This window comes from Rhinatrema bivittatum, chromosome 4 (genome assembly GCF_901001135.1).
Source record: "Rhinatrema bivittatum chromosome 4, aRhiBiv1.1, whole genome shotgun sequence".
Classification (NCBI taxonomy): Eukaryota; Metazoa; Chordata; class Amphibia; order Gymnophiona; family Rhinatrematidae; genus Rhinatrema; species Rhinatrema bivittatum.
The window spans coordinates 213122630-213142629 of NC_042618.1; the positions used below are offsets into that span (position 1 = coordinate 213122630).

The window sequence follows — 20000 nt, forward strand, 5'->3', positions numbered from 1 at the left end:
CTTATACTGTGGCAGCATGTCGCACTGCTGAGAACCATTGGGCTGACTCTGTGACAATTTTCAGTGGTTCTGCATGTCTGACTGTCACTGCTGTCTTTGTACATAGTATAAATATGTCAATTTTGTTTTCAGAGAAAGAGAAGAGAGACTGCCAGTCGATTGTAGATTCATTGAGGGAATCCTTGGACATAAGGAATGCCACCATTGAATCTCTGCAGAAAGAGCTAGGAGATTCAGATATGCTGTGTTCCACTCTCAAGGTAATTACTGCAAGAAATGGGCATATTTTTATCCCAGTACTGCACATCCTGTTTAATATTTGAGCAGTACAAGAATCCACTTAAGGATCTATGAGATGACTAGAGTTACTCAGTGCAAAGTTTTGAGGCTGAGATTTTGGTCCGAGCTGTTTACAGCTTCTATCTTTGTGTGTATTTTCTACCCAGAAACAAATGAAATACATGGAGCAGCAGCAAGCAGAGGCAAAGGCTGCCCAGCAGGAGGCCTGCCAAATGAGAAACAAAATGAAGACCATGGAAAGGTAAGACATACATCATGCCTTCCCAATTGCTTCCCTTCACCACCTTCTTCTCTCACATTTTATATTCATAGAGGGCCGGATTTTAAAAGGGTTACGCACGCCGGGCCTATTTTAAAAAGGCCCATTGACGTGTGTAAAGCCCCGGGACGCGTGTGCACGCAAGATATAAAATCAAGCGTACATGTGTGCGCGCCGGGTAGCGCGCGCACAGCTTTTAAAATCTACTCCAGAGAGTTATGCAGTATAATAGTGCATCAATCAGGCACTAAATGAAAATTATTCCTTATCTGCTAATTTTCGTTCCTGTAGTACCACGGATCAGTCCAGACCATGGGTTATGTCCCCATTCCAGCAGATGGAGACAGAAGAAAAAATCTTGTGAGGCGCTCACTATTACCCATGAGCACCCTCTGCATCCCTTCAGTATTTAGAGTATCAAAGCAGATCAAGAAAACTCAGAACGAACTGATGAAATGGATCAAGCAAAAAATTCCCAAACGAATAGGAAGCTATATACAAGTGACTATTAGGCCATATAAGGTTTGTATTCTATAACTTGCAAATGCAAATCTCGAAGCCTTCAAGAATTCTTGCAACCTTGGCATGCTACTGACGAGCAGGCTAGCCGTACTGAAAAAACAATATATTAGAACAGAAATCCTCTACCAAAAAGAGCGGATGGGCGTCTGGACTGATCCGTGGTACTATAGGAACGAAAATTAGCAGGTAAGGAATAATTTTCATTTCCCTGTATGTACCCGGATCAGTCCAGACCATGGGATGTACCAAAGCTTCCCTAAATAGGGTGGGCCTCAGCCCTGCTCGAATGACCTGATCTCCAAACGAGCCCAATCCCGGTGGTCTCAGATTTAAACGATAATGACGCACAAAGGTATGCAGAGACTTCCACGTTGCTGTTCTGCAAATTTCTTGAGGAGAGACTGCCTGACTTTCCGCCCAGGAAGTCACCTGAGAGCAAAGTGAATGCACTTTCACACCCTCAGGAGGGCGTTTCACCGAACCTATATACGCAGCAACAATTGCTTCCTTCAACCAGCGAGCAATAGTGGCCTTTGAAGCCTGATGTCCTTTCTTGGAACCACTTCATAGGACAAACAGATGGTCCGAAAGACGAAAACCATTGGTAACCTCCAAGTAATGAAGAAGAGTGCGCTTAACATCGAGCTGCCGTAGCTCCCTGGAAACTTCATCCTGAAAAGTTGGTAGCTCCACCGACTGAGGTGGAAGGAAGATACCACTTTCAGAAGAAAAGATGGTACCCATGGTCAGGGAGACCCCTGAATCTGTAAAGCATAGAAAAGATTCCCTACAAGACAAAGCTTGCAGTTCCGATATTCTGCGAGCTGAAGAAATAGAGACTAGGAAAACCCTTTTTAGAGTTAAATCCTTGAGTGTAGAATTCTTCAGCGGCTCAAACGGAGGACCACACAAAATGCGTAGTACCAGATTAAGATCCAGGGAGGACAAAGAGCACGGACCGGAGGTTTCAAATGCTTTACACCCTTCAAAAAGCGGACAATGTCTGGATGAGAAGCCAGAGGGGTACCATCTATACGCCCTACATGCGAACTAAGGGCTGCTACTTGAACATGAAGGGAATTGTAAGCCAAACCCTTGGTTAGCCTGTTCTGCAGAAAACAGAGAATCTGAGCCACCGAAGCCAGACGGGGAGCAATCCCTCTGGACTCACACCAGAACTCAAAAACTTTCCATACCCGGACATAGGAAATGGAAGTGGAAGTTTTCCTAGCCTGCAATAGCATAGAAATGACTTCCTCCGGATAGCCTCTCTTCCTCAGCCGTCTCCTCTCAAAAGTCAAGCTGCAAGACAGAAGCGATCGGCCTGGTCGAAAAATACGGGACCTTGATGGAGAAGCTGGGGAAGATGACCCAGCCGAAGTGGACCGTCCACCGCTAGATTGACTAGGTCCACAAACCACGGCCTTCCTGGCCACTCTGGAGTCACCAGAATCACTGCTCCGTGGTGAAGTTCTATTTTTCGTAGAACCTTTCTCACTAGAGGCCATGGAGGAAACACATAAAGCAGAACATTGTGAGGCCAGGGTAGAACCAGAGCATCTACTCCTTCCGCCCCGTGCTCTCTTCTGCGACTGAAGAATCGGGGCGCTTTTGCATTCTTTAGTGTGGCCATCAGATCGAGATGAGGGAACCCCCACCTCCGGACCAGAAGTGACATTGCCTCCTTGGATAACTCCCACTCTTCGGGATCCAACCTCTGCCGGCTTAAGAAATCCGCTTGCACATTGTCCTCTCCCGCTATATGAGAAGCCGCCAGTCGCATGAGGTGACGCTCCACCCATGCCATGAGCTTGTCTGTCTCCCAAGAGACATGTTGACTCTTCATTCCCCCTTGTCGATTGATGTAGGCTACCATGGTTGCATTGTTGGATAGAATCCGCAATGACTTGCCGTGCACCAAGGAGAGAAATCGTATCAGGGCCAGGCGGATCGCTCGCGTCTCCAGCCGATTGATTGGCCATGTCACTTGCTCCGATGACCAGTAGCCTTGCGCTGCCTGTGTTTGACACACCGCCCCCCAGCCTGAAAGACTGGCATCCGTGGTAACAACCACCCACTGCGGAATCTCTGTCTACTCCGCTGAGTAAATGATCCAGACAGAGCCACCAGCTCAGACTGTCCTTGGCCAAATCCTGGAGCGGTAAAGGAGCTTGAAACTCCTGAGATACCGGCTTCCAGTGGGAGAGCCAATGCCCTCTGCAGAGGTTGCATATGCACAAAAGCTCAGGGAACCAAGTCTATGGTGGAGGTCATGGAGCCCAGCACTTGAAGATAATCCCACGCCGTGGGAAGTGTCAGGCGCCGGAATCATTGTATCTGGGAAATGATATTGATCGCTCGATCCTGGTGCAAGAAAACCTTGCTGACACTGGTGTTGAAATGAGCTCCCAAGAAATCCAGTGCTTGTGACGGAGTAAGACTGCTCTTGGCAAAGTTGACCACCCATCCGAGAGAGCTCAGAAGACTCAAAACCTTGTCCATGGACTGCTTGCACTGCTCCTTGGACTTCGCCCGAATGAGCCAGTTGTCCAGATAGGGATGAACTAAGACACAGTCCTTCTGTAGAGCCGCTGCCACTACTACCATTACTTTGGTGAAGGTGCAGGGAGCTGTTGCTAGACCGAAAGCCAGGGCTTGAAATTGATAATGCTGGCCCAGAATCTTGAAGCAGAGGAACCTCTGATGATCCTTGAGGATGGGAATGTGAAGGTAAGCCTTTGTGAGGTACAAGGATGCCAAGAACTCTCTGCTGCGCACTACCGCTATCACTGAGTGTAGTGTTTCCATCCGAAAATGCGGGACCCTTAGGGCGCGGTTGACTGTTTTGAGATCCAAAATGGGCCGGAAAGCTGAGACCTTTTTTGGAAGTAAGAAGTAGATGGAATAGTGGCCTGCGCCTTGCTCCTTCGGCGGTACTGGGAGGATTGCTCCAAGGTCGAGGAGTCTGAGCGTCTGTCGCACAATTAGCTGCTTCCGTAAAGGTCCGCAAGGAGAAAACAGGAACCTGTCTCTTAAGGGGTGAGCAAACTCTAAAGCGTAACTGTGTTTTAGAATATCTAGGACCCACTGATCTGACGTGATTTTGACCCACTCCTCGTAAAACAGGGAGAGTCGAACCCCCCCCCCCCCCCCCCCCACACACACACACACTCTGGGCGTTGAGGAGTGGGTGGCGACTCTTCATTGGGATGACTTGGAAGCTGCTCCGTGGGAGAATCCTACAGGAGGAGGTCTGCGACCACAAAAGGACTGTGATCATAATTGAGACCTGGCAGATGGGGGGGGGGGCACTGCGAAAAGGTCTTGATTGCGCAAAACGCCGCTGTCCTCTGAAGTGGGCTGTAGAAGAATTGAACATCCGAAAATTCCTTGGACGGTCTTCTGGCAGCTTGTGTACTTTATTTTCCCCAAGGCATTTGATAATTTGCTCCAAATCTTCTCCAAACACCAGCTTACCCTTGAAAGGAAGAGAACCCAGCTGCGACTTGGAGGAAGAGTCTGCTGACCAGTTACGGAGCCGGAGGAGACACTTGGCCGAGACTACTGACACCATCGACCTGGCCAGAACCCTTAAAAGATCATAGAGCGCATCTGCCGAATAAGCTATCACCGCCTCCAGGCGTTCAGCTTGTTGCGCTTCTGCCGATGGCAGTTCCTGGGTACCGAGTAACTGCTGCATGCATCTCAGACCTGCTGTTTGCATAAGAGAACTGCAGACCACTGCTCTGACCCCCCAAGGCAGAGACCTCAAAAATTCTCTTGAGGTAGACTTCCAGCCTCCGGTCCTGCAGGTCACGCAAAGCTATCCCTCCCGTAACCGGAATGAGAAGTTCAAGGAATTCCTCTGGGAGAGGATATAGCTTATCCATAGCTCATCCCACTCCCTGGACAGCAGCTGAAGTAACATGGGATGAAAAGGAAAAGTTTTCGCTGGAGGACGCAGTCCCGCTAGGACAGGATCCCCTTTTGACGCCCCCGAATTGGTACCTGGGGGGGTGTCCTGAGGTGCTTTTATATCCAACTCAGAAAGAACATGGGGAATAAGCAATTCCAGCTCATCTCTTGTAAAGAGATGTAAGACCCTGGGATCGTCTCCTTCCACTTGCATGCTGGACACCGGCCCATCCGGGTCCGCAGCAGTATCCTGGTCCTGATCCGGGTCAGCCGGAGCTGGGTCTGGCAGAATTGGACTGGGAACTACTCTAAGCTGAGTAGAACCAGCCGGGGTCCCTGAAGCATCCTGGGACCCGTCATATCTGATTACCTGGGGGGGGGGGGGGGGGGGGCGGCGCAGGAGGATCGCTGTCCTGCTGAAACATATGTGCCAGGTAAGCATTGTGCATTAAGAGAATAAAATCTGCTGAAAAAGCAGGAGGGGGATGGGCTCCCGCCGAGGGGGCAAAGGAGCTGTGCGCTGCATCCGCTCCCGAAGTTGAGGGACTTTCATGGGGGCCCACAGGAGTTAAAACGGGCTGTGGTGGAGAAAAACCGGCACTTGGGCTGCCCTGAGGATGCGCTGAAACAGAAGCATCTGACCCCCCCCCGAGGTAGGACGAGGAGAAGCAGTCAAACCTGAACGACTTTCTGCTCTCGAAGATCTTTCCCCACGGGGAGGCATCTGGTACACTTTCCCTCGCGGAAGAGCCGCGACCCGGGCCCCCACATCCGGAGCATCGCGTCCCACGTGGCATGGGGGAAGGAAATAACTGACAGAAATCCCCCGACACAGTTCCAGGCAACCGCCGCAAGAAAAACAGAAATTAAGGTAAAATAACTTGTTAATAAAGACAGCTACGGCTCTTCCTCGTTTGTTTTTTGTTTGTTTTGTTTTTTTATTAAATAGGTGAGGAATGTCACCTCTCAGCCTCCAGAGCCCTGAGGAATGGCGCCTCTCGGATGAGCCGGTCTTAGAGTAGGGGGAGCGGCTGGACCACCAGCTTGCACCCCTAGAAGCCAGGAACAGAGGAAACTTAGAAAAAATAACACCTACCTGAGAATAACAAAACTATTGTTAAAGTCAGATACAAATGCAAGCTGTAAAACAGGCCAATTTAATCTGACAGGCAAACTTAACCTATCACTGTTCTGTGAAACTGAATTAATTTAAATATATATATATTTTTTTTAGAAATCTTGATCCATTCAAAAGAAAATAATTACTGAGAAAAGAAAGGAAAAGAAAATTTGATCTAACTTTTTCCCTGAGAAAGAATTTAAATTTAGGTGAGAACCGCATTATCAACAGCCTTCCATCTGCTGGAGACAGAAGAATACTGAAGGGACGCAGAGGGTGCTCATGGGTAATAGTGAGCGCCTCACAAGTTTTGTTTTGGTTTTTTTTTTCTGTCTCCATCTGCTGGAATGGGGACATAACCCATGGTCTGGACTGATCCGGGTTCGTGCAGGGAATGTATGATTGAACTTTGATATAGCACTGATAGTGTATGCATTTTTTTCCAAGAACAAGCAGGGTATGAGAGTCTTCACATGAATGACATCAGCTAACAATGAAATTAAAAATTTGAAAAAATTGAAATATACAATATTTCAGTATATACAATAAGAGGTTATTACACCCCCCTGAAGAAGCCATAATTTCCCTGTACGTACCAGGATCAGTCCAGACTGTGGGTTATGTCCCCCGTCCAGCAGATGGAGTCAGAACAAAAACTTCTAGGGGAGGTCCTATATAATCTCCCCTCCCCTGCCTCAATTCCCAGTCCAATTCCCCGACAGTCTCTTCGGGTCGGTGGGGGGGGCCGGGCCTGGTCCTATTTTTCGCTCCTTCGCCGCAGGTCTTTGCCACGCGCGTCCGCCCCTCCCCCTTTTTTCTTCACCGATGCAGCGATCGGCGACCTGCGAGGCCAGCGGCCGTCAGGGGGAACGCCGATTCTGGGAGGGGCATCGCTCGAGCTGTCCCTCCGAGGGGGAGGACAGCCCCCCTCCGGGGGATGCCGCACGAGCGCAGGACCGCGTGGGGAGAAAGCGGCAGGCTCCGTTCCCAGTGAGCGCGGGAAAGGCGGCCATTTTGTTACATGATTCAGATGCCGGCTTGTCAGAGGAGGAAACAGAGGCCCCGATTTCGGCAACGCTGCCGATCCTAGCCTCCGTGGTGGAATCGGAGCCTGGTGGTCAGCAGGGGGAGCCCCCGGGTGGCCCCCCCTCGGGGGTTCCTGCTTTTTCTCCGGAGTTTATAGTCCTAATGCATAGGGCTTTCTTGTGGGTGTCGGGGGTCCCCCTCCCCCCAAGCTGGCTCGCCCTGACACCCTTCTGGGGGGGAAATTCCTCCAGGACAGTACTCCACGTCCTGGGGGACGTGGAGTACAGTTAGTGCAGTTAGTACAGTTAGTGCAGTTAGTGTTAGCTGTGTATAAAATTGGAGTGGATAAGTTCTTGGAGGAGAAGACCATTACCTGCTATTAATTAAGTTGACTTAGAAAATAGCCACTGCTGTTACTAGCATATCAGTAGCATGGGACAGACTTAGTTTTTGGGTACTTGCCAGGTTCTTATGGCCTGGATTGGCCACTGTTGGAAACAGAATGCTGGGCTTGATGGACCCTTGGTCTGACTCAGTATGGCATTTTCTTATGTTCTTATTCTGTTTGCTTTCTTGACTGCCGCAGCACACTGAACCGATGATTTCAATGTGTTATCCACTATGACGCCTAGATCTCTTTCTTGGGTGGTAGCTCCTAATATGGAACCCAACATTGTGTAATTATAGCATGGGTTATTTTTCCCTATATTCTTCACCTTGCACTTATCCACATTAAATTTCATCTGCCATTTGGATGCCCAATTTTCCAGTCTTAGAAGGTCTTCCTGTAATTTATTACAATCTGCTTGTGATTTAACTACTCTGAGCTCATAAGATAAAGTAATATCTTTGATCTGCAGTAGTTCACGTTTGAGTTTTATACATTGATTCCCATATATTTTAATGGATGGGAGATCTGTATTGCAGCTATTGCTTGCTGATCTGATTTTTCATTTCAGTGTTGAACTACTACTTCAGGGCCAGCGTACAGAGGTGGAAGAAATGATCCGAGACATGGGGATGGGGCAGTCCGCAGTGGAACAGCTGGCAATATACTGCATCTCATTAAAAAAGTATGTACATTACTACAAAATTGCTTCAAATATCAGTCTCTTTAATGTTTATACAGATTTTTTGTATCTGTGATGTTAGATCTGTGTGCCATCATGAGAAAATCACTTCGGGAAGTTTATAGATGTAAAGAATATGTAATGTTTACTCACTGGGTAAAGCTGAATTTTGCATAGCTGTTTCTGTACTCCTGATAAAAACATTTTCTATTGTGTCCATTCCCACAAGACATCTGTTAGCTGTATGCTGCAGCAGTTGTCCTCTCACAATGCTTGGGGGAAGAGTTGAACCCTGCAGCGCCTGTCCTTATGCAGGGTCTTCTAGTGGAAATTATTAAATCAAACCTACTCCATATTAGGGCATATGGAGTAAATTTTGATGTCATTTGATGGATTTGTTTTTAAGATTGCCATGGATTTCCTCATGATTTATAACATTGTTGCTCTTTCAACTCAAGGAGGTGAGTGTCCATCAAACTAATTTTTTGTTTCTCTAAGTATCTTTCTGATGTCTCTGTGGTTGGTTATCTGACTTTGTTAATCCTATACAGCTGCTATATGATCCTGCTGTTAATTTAATTTCACAGAGCAGATTCCAAATTTGTTTCTGGCAGTGGACTGTAGATTGCAGAACAGTTTCTTGGAATTCAAGTTGGTCTTGGGTGATCTGTAGACAAGACTAGGATTCATGAGACTATTATCCGCTCATGGTGTAAGCCAGACATCACCAAAATACATGTTTGTTAGGGAAGTTCCTTACAGTCTTAGTCTTGCTTTTCTTCCCTCTAGATTTTTTACTCTGGTGCATTTATTCACCTGTTTTCAAAATCATAGGGACAATATTATGTAAGTAATTGCCGATGTCTGAACAGGTTTACGTGCACATATATGTATGACATACAGATTCCTTCTGTAAATGTCCAGATTCCATTCACATACATTCAGTTCTCACATCACTGTACTGTTGATGCAGATTCTGGAGTACTGTTTTCTTGGAATAGTCGCCATATAATGCATAAAATCACCTGGGCGCTTTTAGAAGTGAATCATCACTGTCAAGAAGGCATTCATCACCCCTTTAACAAAATAACATAGCAAATGATGACAGAAAAAGTCGATCTGATTCACCCAATCTACTCAGTTTTTCTCTACACACTGCTAAGAATACATCCCACCTGCCATCTACAATGTTTTACTTCCTGCAAGATTTTTCCCTATCCAGGACAATCTTTTTTTTTTTCCTTATCTATATTCCTCCATACTGGGTAGTACAGCATACAAGATCCCTACTTACTTCACTCCAACACCCATCCCTCTCATGCTTAAGCACAAAGCACTGCTAAATTCCAAACAGCCAGCAATACCAGTTTCTCTGCTGCCCGAACATCTGACCACCTAGATCCTATATGTAGGCTGCTAGACAGACCTGGCTACGTGAGCATTTGCATTTCCTCTAGGGGTTATACAGGTCCATATTGAGTAATTTACCAGTGGCTAGTTACCCAGGTTACATTTAGCTGGGTGTTCAGCAGGATAAGTCTTGTGCTGAATATACTCTGCTAAAGTCACCCGGATAACTTTGGCACTCACTGGTATATTGAATAGTTTAAAAATAAATAAATAAAAATAGTGGAAGAGCATTGTATGATTTTTTTTTTCCACCCCATACCCTCTTCTTCCAAAGTGTGCAATTATTGTGGCCCAGACCAGTGGTTCCTTCCCTCCACCCTCAAAATATACCCATTTTAGACTGGCCACGTTGATCATCCCCCCACATCCCCCTGCTTTATAAAATAAATAAATAGTGCACCAAATCGCACCCCCAAATGTCCAAAAGTGTATCCCTAATTCAGAGCTGGAAGAGGAGAAGCTCTTGCCTCCTTCTGCACAGTTAAATACTATGCGCCAGTAGTTCTGACAGCAACCAGTCGTTGCTCCATACTGGAGTGCAGTAAATAAATTTATACTAAGTGTTGGTTGCATGTAGTATTTAGTGGAGCAGGAGGAGGTAAGACTCTCTCCTCCTGCTCTGAATTGGGGGATGGTCTGGGGGTGATGATTTTAATGCATAATATTTTTAAGGTAGGGAATGGGATGGGGTGCAATCAATGTGATTTTAGTGGGGGAGGGGGTTAAGAGCTGCCACTAATATGTTATCTAGATAATTTTAGGACAACAATTTTTCTGACCAGAGTTAGCCAGGTAACTTTATCTGACTAGTGCTAAATATCAGGACTAGCCAGAAAAATTTGTCATGTACCTGGGCTGCCTGCCTCTTTATTATCCAGCTAAATTTTAACTGGGTGATGACCTTCCCAGTTAATGTACCCATTTGGTGGAGTGGGAAACTTAAAACTCTGCATTAGCTGCCAAACCCTTTTGAATATTTAACTCAGTTGTCACAGAACTTGCAACCTGCCAGGTAGACCCAGCTGCTAGTTTGTCTAACATCGCTGCCTGACCTTAAAAGCTACTGCTGCTAGCAAGAATTCTAGGTTTTGTATGATCAAGAGTTACAATTCTTAAGAGTGCTACAACTTCAGTAACCAAGCATAGAATGACTAGAGATGTTCAATACTTTCAATTAAAGGTAAAAATGATTCCTTGACTAAAATGCTAATTTATGGTAATTCTTCAAGGACAAGCAGGACACATCCATCTACACAAGTGGGCAATGTCACTGCACAGTGCTATTTCTGAGCTTTCAGAGCCCAGAAATACTGAAAAGTCAGAGCATGCGCAGTGGTTGTCACGCTGCCACCGAAATGCAAGCCCCCTTAGTCATTTTTCTTCTCTGTAGTGAAAGGACATATTTCTCTTTTCCTCAAGCTGCTGCATTTTTTTTTTAAGTTTGCTGTGTGTTTCTCATTTTCTTCAGTGTTCATAGTGTTTTGGGCATTTTGTGTGAGCCCATCTTTTAAAAAAAAAAAATTAATTCTGGTTTCACGTTCCCTTAGAATTCGGCTTTCTTATCAAAATGTCTACAAAGAGCTGAAGATAAGAGTAACACTCCACTCAAATTATGCAAAAATTATGGCCATAAAATAGCCAGTTAAGACCTTCAAAAATCGTGTCTGCTGGGCCAAGGCCATGCTGTGGCAAACTGTGCCACTTGTGACAGAATGTCTTCCAGAGCGCTCTCTTACAGAGAGCTTGTTAAAGTATAACCTCTCTCCTCTGGAGGTTAAAAAAAAAAAAAAAAAAAAAAAAAAAAGGCTCAGGTTGACTAGTATCAAAATCAAAGCAATCAGAGTCCCCAAAGCACCATGACAAGAAATCTTCATCCTTGCATTCGGAAAGTAAGAGAGAGAAGAAAGGAAGAGGTTTCCATCAGTGCCATCCACCTCAAAAAAAGCATCGTGCAGAATCTTCTTCAGCGCTAAAGGTGCTGTTCAGTACTGGTGCAGACAAATTGGCACTGACAAGAATATTAGTGCTAGCAGCATTTGGCGCAGATGAAGAGACAGGTTCTGTGGCCCTTAAGGGTCCAATGGAATCAACAATACCCCTCGTCCTCCAGAATTCAAATAATCAAATATACTTGCTATCTCCAATGATGGCCTCACGTGCTGAATCTCCATTGTGGACAAACGTTTGGCCTCAGAACCCACAGAAGATTATTACTATGGATGTATCTTTACAAGGATGGGGAGTCCATATCAATGAAACTTGTTCTCAAAGAACCTGGTCCGATTTGGACATTCAATGCCATATAAATAAATTGGAATTGAGAGCTATTTTCAAAGCCGTTCTAGACTTTAAGAAATGGCTAGTAGGTTCATCGGTACAGATATAGACAAACAACTAAGTTGTCATGTATTACCTAAACAAGCAGGGAGACATGCTGTCTGCAAGATTGCAAGGAAACATGCAAAATTTGGTACTGGGCTCTTATGAAAAAGATACATTGCCAAAGGGAAATCCTAACATATTAGTAGATTCCTTAAACTGATATCTCCAATCTCACGAGTAGTCTCTTCACCTCAACATAGTCCAGTCTTTTTCAGTGCTGGGGAATGCCAAGTGTAGACCTCTCTGCAGTGCCATCAAACTGCAAGTTGCTTCTGTACTGCTCGAAAAGACTAGCTCTGAATATGATAGTAAGAGATGCTTTTACAATTCAATGGTCAGATTGGTTCCTTTATATGTTCTCAACAATTCCTTTTATACACAAGACAGTCATGAAATTAAGAAAGACAAGGTCAAATAGCTCCTTTTTGGCCATGACAAACATGGTTCCTGTTTCAAAAGTTAACAATAACTTCCCCTGTACTTCAACTATGGGCTGGAGGAGGAATCTCGAAGAGACAGTATCTTTGGATAATGTTGTGTTCATGCCTGTTTCTCGCCCTCGCTCCACCCTCTCTACTTCGGTGACGACTCCCTCCAGATCTGACAGACAGTTGCTAACGCGGAGTTCTCCTGCCACATCTCGTCGGAACCTCCGAGCTGGCTTGACGTTACGGACCCGCCATGTTCCTAATGACGTAAGGGCGCGCGCGCGCTCCAAACTTTGTACCAGCAAGGATGCGAACCTTGGGGGCGTTCCCCCACAGTGACTTCATCCATTTTCACTTTAAAAGATTTTTGTTTGCTAACCTCCAACGAGTTAGCAAGGACTCAAATCTATCTCTGCCAGTTACTATTCAACCAAGCTACTCTGCTATTGTATTATCAGGAATACCCGCTCCTCGGGGGCTCCGCTCTCTCTATTCTTTATTTCAGATTGCTGGAATACTCAGAAGACTCCTCATTGCCTGGAAGCGATTGCGGATGTGCACACAGTGAGTTCTATTGTAGATAGGAATCGGTACTCGCTCCACGAGGGCCCACATTCATATATCTCTGAAGACTCCTTTCTGTCTAAGACGTTATCGCAGGTACGGAGATCGAGAGTTATATTGGCAAGATTGTAGATAGGAACCAGTACTCGCTCCACGAGGGCCTATGTTCCTAGAATCCTTTTCAGACTCCCTTCTCCTCTAGAAGCCATTTCATATTCAGTTATTGTGAGTTCTTATTACAGACTGTTTAGAGGAACCAGTCTCCGGCTCCTGTACCTGAATATATACTGAAGACTCTCTGTGGCATAGAGACCATTGCAGACATCTACTATTGTGAGTGTACCATCTTGTATCCAGTATGCCCTGTCTACTCACTACTTCTAGTCTCTCTCTACAGCTCAGCGACCCAGAGATTATATTCCAGTATCAGAAGGACTTCAGCCTTACCGGACACATTGACTCACTACTGCTATCACTGGTGGTCCAGCTTCCAGCCTAATAAAGAACTATTTGTGTTTATTTTATACTCCAGCCTAGCCGGTGGTTCCTCTCAAGATCTCCATTTGAGGGCGCTGTCATCTGCCATCGGTCCAGGGATTCACCATATTACTAAGTGTTCATTTTTACACTAATAGAACGGTATTATCAACTGCCACTCTGTGGGAACTACCACAGCAGATCACTAACTCTGCCTACTTAGTATCATCAAGTGCTAGCCCCTCCCCTTGGGGGAGCAGCACTGAACAGATAAGTAGTGATAAAGAACCCTTTTGAATAATCTTAGACTCTTCCTCCAACCTCCATTTATCAAATTGCAGTGATGCTAATCAAAAGGAACTTAATTTCAATGCAACCCTCAGCTTGGGAGCCCCCACTTTGTGTGGCTGGATTTGTCCTGCTTGTCTATGGAGAAAAGCGAAGCTACCTACCTTTACCAAGTGTTCTTTGTGGGCAATAGGACAAACCAGTCACACAATCCCGCCATCCTCCCCTTTACAAGTTAAGATTTTAGCTAGTTATAAACTGAGAGTTTGTGTGGCAGCGGCAGTGTGGGAGCCTCCCGCGAGTACTTTTCAGTCTTTCTGAGAACATGCTCTGATTCTGTGCCATACGGTAACACCCACTTCTGAGGCTTGTTTGTCCTACTGTCCACAGAGATCAACTGTTACAGGTGAGCAACTTCTCTATATTACACCTAAGAAGTAGGTGTAATATAGAGAAGTAGATCAGGACCCCCACTCGTCTTGGTTGACCCTTTTTTTTTTTTTGTATTATCTACAGAAGGTCAAGTCCCCTCTAATTCTGTTCTAATATAGAGGAATTGTAAATGCATTTTGCATAGAATTTAGTCACTAGGATCATTAAGAAATTAAATTGTCTTGTAAAATGTCATACAAATATATTTCAATCTGAAACCTTTTACAGAGAGTATGAAAACTTAAAAGAAACTCAGAAGGCATCCCACGAGATGATGGAGAAGCTGAAAAAGGAGGTCTTTACTTCCAACAACAAGGTAAAGGCAAGAACAAATTCATATTTTACATAGCTCCCATTTTTCTGCCTGGATACTTATGTGTAGTGTAAGGCAGCAGCACTTGACTAAATTGAGCCAGAATGTGACGGTAATATAAAGTTTACAATATACCAAAGAACTACAATATTACAATGTATGAGAAATAAGAAGACCTTCATATCACCAAACATTTGCGAAGTCAAACAAGTCAAAAAGTTACTCCAATGTTGTGAATACTTGGTCTAGTGTGTTTAATCTTTGGTCTTCAGAGTGCATTTTTTTAAATTGCATAGAAAAATAGGCAAAAAGTAGACTTAATCATTGATCTTTAAAATAATTATTTAAGAGTCTGTGGCATATTTCAAAAAGAGTCTAGCTTGACATGATGCTTGTTTCATGTGCTATAATCAGGGATTTTATTTGCTTGCGGTTCTGAAATAGTAAGAGAGTCATCAGTTGTATACATGGTAAAATAAAAGTGCTCACTGAGAGAATTCACAGTTTTTACTTCCATTCACAAGCAAATGTTTATTGAATGCCCCATTAATGTCACAAACTCACGTTATTGTTGTTTATTTAAAAGATTACTTGAAGTAATGTGATGACGAAAAAACATCATCATGAAACCATTGATAAACCCTGATTAATAAGATTTTTATCGTGAATGAAATACGAGCAAACAATTCAATAGAAAATCCTATTTGTAATAAAAGGAAAACTGTTATAGCAAAGAGTTCCATTCAATCTGCACATTTAAACAGTGGGGTGTCACTATATTTAAGCTGAAGATCCACTGTTGTTCCTTATAGTTTCAAAGTGAAACAATGTCACCACCACGTGAAGAAGAGACCATTGAGTCAATTACACCCCACCCACAGGTCTTCACACTTAAGATTTTTAGAAATGGCCGAAAAACTTTGTTAGAGTGGATGTATGTGTCTTTTATTCCTGTTTCGTGGAACATATCAAGCCCAGCCTTGAAACCACGAAGATGAAAACTATTGTATCTTAAGTTATTTCAAGCCATGCTTTTTCTATAAATTATTAATTTGGCCACCTTTATTTGTTGTTAAAATATCTAAAGAAGGCAGTCTGTGTTGGTGAATTTTAACCATGTATCTAGAGAATTAAGCCATTCATGAAATATTTTTAGTTAATCTTTAGTTAGTCGATTTTGCTCTATTTTGTTTGTTTATACAGTTTTGTATTCCACATCTTTCATTGAAATATTTATAGCATGGAATACATAAAAGTCATAAATGTACATTAAAATACCAAATATAAAATAAAACAGTACAATAACTTCCATTCATACACTTTAAGTACAGAATTCGAAATATGGCCGCCTATATCTTCCTAGTTCACAATGATTTGCTTCAGTTCCTCTGAATCACCCTCAAAGAATGTATCCAGTGTGTAGGTATCTCTCTGACATTGTCCTCGAAGAAGACAAAAGCAAAGAATTAATGTAATTTTTCTGCTATGGCTTTGTCTTCCTTGAGCCACTTCTTTTACACTTCAGTCATCTAAAGGACCAGCTCTCTCAGGTTTCTTGCTTCAGATTTACTTGAAAGTTATCTTCTATCGTTTTACTTGTGTGAATTAATAACCTGTCCTTTCTCTTCCTTCTAAGCCAAGTTCTTATCACCTTGTTATATGTAACTGCCTTTTCAGCACCATTGTTATAGTTATGTTTACTTTGCACCCCTGTTTTATGTGAACCAGCATGATGTGACTGATGTCTTGAATGCCGGTATATAAAAATCTAAAATAAATAAATAAATAAAAGTTATTTTTTATTTTGGGTTTTTGCTTCTCTAGCAAGCTTCTTTTCAAATTCTGTTTTGGCCTGCCTTATTAATGCTTTGCCTCAAACTTGCCAGTACTTAAACTTTTTCCTATTTTCTTCCTTTGAATCCAACTTCCTGTTTTTTTAAGGGTGTCCTTTTAGCTTTAATAGTCTTTTACCTCACCATTAAATCATGCTAGCAGTTGTTGGGTCATCTTTCGTTTTTTTGAAACAGTCTTTATTGAAGCAATATGATAAAACCAATTGCCAAATAGCAGAACAGTACAAAATGTGATGAAAAACGGAATGAGCAGGCAGTACAATCCAGTACCAACACTTCACATCACTTCATTAATTTCCAGTTTACGCCCACCCCAGAAATCCAAAAAAACAAGCACAGCTCAATGAACATCACTCATACTACAGAATAGAAACCAAGAGCACCCAGTCCAATATAAGCCCGTGACATGGGAAGTAAAAATCAACTATTTGATCTTCATCTAGAAACCCATTCCCAGAGCGCAAAATAGTTTTTAGAGATAAGACCATACGTTTATTGCCACGCTTCTTCTGTCTGATATGTTCCAATTTAGCAGTATGGAGCATTTCCTGTTGCCAGTCCTGAAAAAGTAGAACAATGGCAGTATTCCAATGGGATAAAATTGTTTTTAGCTAAAGTTAAGATCAGAACAATACATCTTTGACACCCCCCCCCCCCCCGCCAGGTAGTACCTGAGCATCAGTAAAGAGATACAGATAAAGGAGGCCACCATCCCAGGCAACAATGCATCCCAGGACATGTTCAATAGCTAAGCATGTATTTTGCCAATAAGATTGTAACTCTGGGCATTCAGTGAACATGTGGCCTAGATCCCTCGTAGATGGGAGCATATTTTATATATTTCCGATTTTTTTTCCCGATTTTTATATACCGGCATTCGAGACAGCAGTCACATCATGCTCATTCGAGGACCAAAGACCTATTCTAGCCTCCAGGTCTCTAGATAAATAAAAAAAAAAAAGTATAAGTTTAAATTTGATTTCTCGTAGGTTAACAGGGACCATGCATTTATAAAGCAAATCAAGAGCTCTGCTACTATCAGATGCAGCGATCTCAAATCGTAGGTCCGTACACCATTGCTCAGCTAATTTTCCTAAATGCGGAGAGGGCAAAAACTCAGATAAGAAGCATACCCAAATACCAATTTTGTTAAAGCGAGTGGTTTCCAAAAAGAGGTTGCAAAAAAATTCTTGAAAAACTTTAAGTACCTTTTCAGTGCCAACATGGTCCGCATTACGAAAGCGCAGTCAGAGTACAAAGGATCTGGGGCCCACATTTTTGAGGAGCCATGCCAGCTTACCCAATCTGTTACCCCACTGGTATAATTTGTATCTGTGGTACAACAGATTTTGTCATGCCTTGGAGTCTAGCAATGCATCCAACTCACGACGGGCCTCTGCCAATTGGCGCTTAACATTAGGTGTCATGTGACTAATATGGATACGTTTAAGAACAGCTATTTGCTTAAATCCAATTCTTTTTGCGCAGCCTTACGACACTTGCGAATTTGGTAGGCCAGAATATGGCCTCTAAGTACGGCTTTGGCAGCATTCCAAAAAGTGAGGTCCGATACATCCTGTGAGAAATTAAACTCCTGATATTTCCTCCCACTTGGTTCTCAACAATTTAACAAAGTCCTTATGATAGAGAATAGGGGACATTCTCCAATGAGGCTGAGCACCCCCTGTAACTGCAAATGATAGTTTACATGATACTAAAGAGTGATCTGAAAAAGAGACATCATACATTTCACGCATGCTTATTCTAGAGAAGCAAGACACGGAATCCAATAAGTAATTGATTCTCGAGTACAGATTGTGGGCATGGGAATAGAAAGAAAACTCCTTATCTCTAGAGTGGAGCGTACGCCAGCTATCAGTGACCCCCAATTCTTGACATAGAAACCCAATACCAATATGAGCATGCATCTGTTGTGGGGACTTAGGGGACAAGCAGTCTTCAAGGGGATTGTTGGTTATGTTAACCACCCACCCCCCCAAAATATGAGCGCATAGCCCTCCCAACGTAATAACACAGTAACTAAAGAAGAAAAGAACTGATGGAAGTATTTATTTGGAGCATAGACATTAACTAAAAGCAGCTTTTTCCCATACAGTGAGCCCACTAAAATGAGAAACCTGCCTTCAGGGTCTGGGATCTGTCATTCAATTGCAAAGGGCGTAGAGTTATGAAAATGTATGGCCACTCCCCTTTGACGAGTTGAATAGGAGGAAAAATAAGTGCCCCACCCATTCTCTGTGTAATTTAGCATGTTCATTGTCATCTAAGTGCATTTCCTGCAGAAATACCATAGAAGTTCTCTGCTTCTTGAGATGTGTTAAGTTTTTTTTACACTTAGTCGGAGAGTGCAGCCCTTCTACATTAAGAGAGCATAACAAATCATCAGCCATTAGGAAACAAGTTATAACATCTACAATGATCAAATACAGAATCCAGAGGCAAGCCTTCCAACCTAGGCTCCCCCCCTACAGTTACAGAGGCAGCAATGACCCAAAGAACAGAATATTCACAACAGGTGCAGCCAATGAGATACAGTGGGCACTATAGATTCCCAAACTGAAAATAAATAGGCATTCTAGCCACTTCCACCGACACTCACACAAATCCACAGCAACACTTCCACTCACACATAGACACAAATCCCCACTCAACCAAAACATCACCACCCCCAATCCCAGCACAATTCCCCATGAAATCCTGAGTCCTTGTAGAAAACACCACAAAAATATCCAATACTGAGGTGTTTCTGCTCTCTGCGCTGAACTTGTATTATTCTCCCCACAAGGCTCCTGAGATTGCAACAATGAATTTGACGCAAAGAAATCTGCCACAGTGGTGCTAGAAAATGAAAGCCTCTGCTGCTGAGAGCAAAGTTAAACAGGAGCACCAGCCATCATCTTGACATCCCACAAGGTGCAGCTACAAAGTAGCAGCCACCGGTAGCTCCACGAGCTACGGTGGTTCAGGGATTAGAGCAAGCTAGTTATAAACCAGAAGACCAAGGGTTCACGTTCAACCTCTGTTTAACACTGTGGATCCATAAAGGCTAGAGGATGGGAATGAAGAGAAGAGCCATGGGGGGTGGCTTGCTAGAATGGTAGCTACTACCTGGTGATTATTACCCTTACTCAATAAGCCTTCACACGGTTAATGCAACTCCAACATTGCTCTCTGCTTCAGTGGCAAGGAGAAATGTGGACAAGAGGATTTACATTCAGACAACATTCAGCAAGGCATTGATCTGTGCAGTCGAGGTAAACAAATATCAGGGTAACTTGCTTGATGCTGCGGTTACTACCCTTAACCATTAAGCCTTACGATTCACCTTTGCAACTCCAACATTACTCTCTGCATCAACGGCAGGGGGTGGCAGAAAATTCAAATCAAACAATTACCAACAAGGGCCCTGAACATGGTGGTTGGTGAAACAGGTAAGTATGGGAAAATAAGTGTGGGAGCTTGCTGGGCAGACTAGATGGGCCGTTTGGTCTTTTTCTGCCATCATTTCTATGTATATATGTATCTATGTACAACCGCTGACCGCAGCAAGCAAATCATCAGGAAACTTGGAACACCTGTATAGCAGAGCAAACAGGACTGAGAAAACACCTCCATGAAGG

The 20000-nt window shown here is 43.7% G+C and overlaps 1 protein-coding gene across 1 annotated transcript in view; it reads left to right on the forward strand.

Annotated features, from left to right (window-relative positions):
- TRAIP (TRAF interacting protein) overlaps positions 1 to 20000 on the forward strand; it is a 138197-nt gene that overhangs the window by 36286 nt on the left and 81911 nt on the right. Inside the window, exons 5-8 of the mRNA XM_029599671.1 lie at positions 133 to 260; positions 447 to 541; positions 8102 to 8215; positions 14422 to 14509. Coding sequence (XP_029455531.1) covers positions 133 to 260; positions 447 to 541; positions 8102 to 8215; positions 14422 to 14509 — 425 coding nt within the window. The remainder of the gene's footprint in view (positions 1 to 132; positions 261 to 446; positions 542 to 8101; positions 8216 to 14421; positions 14510 to 20000) is intronic.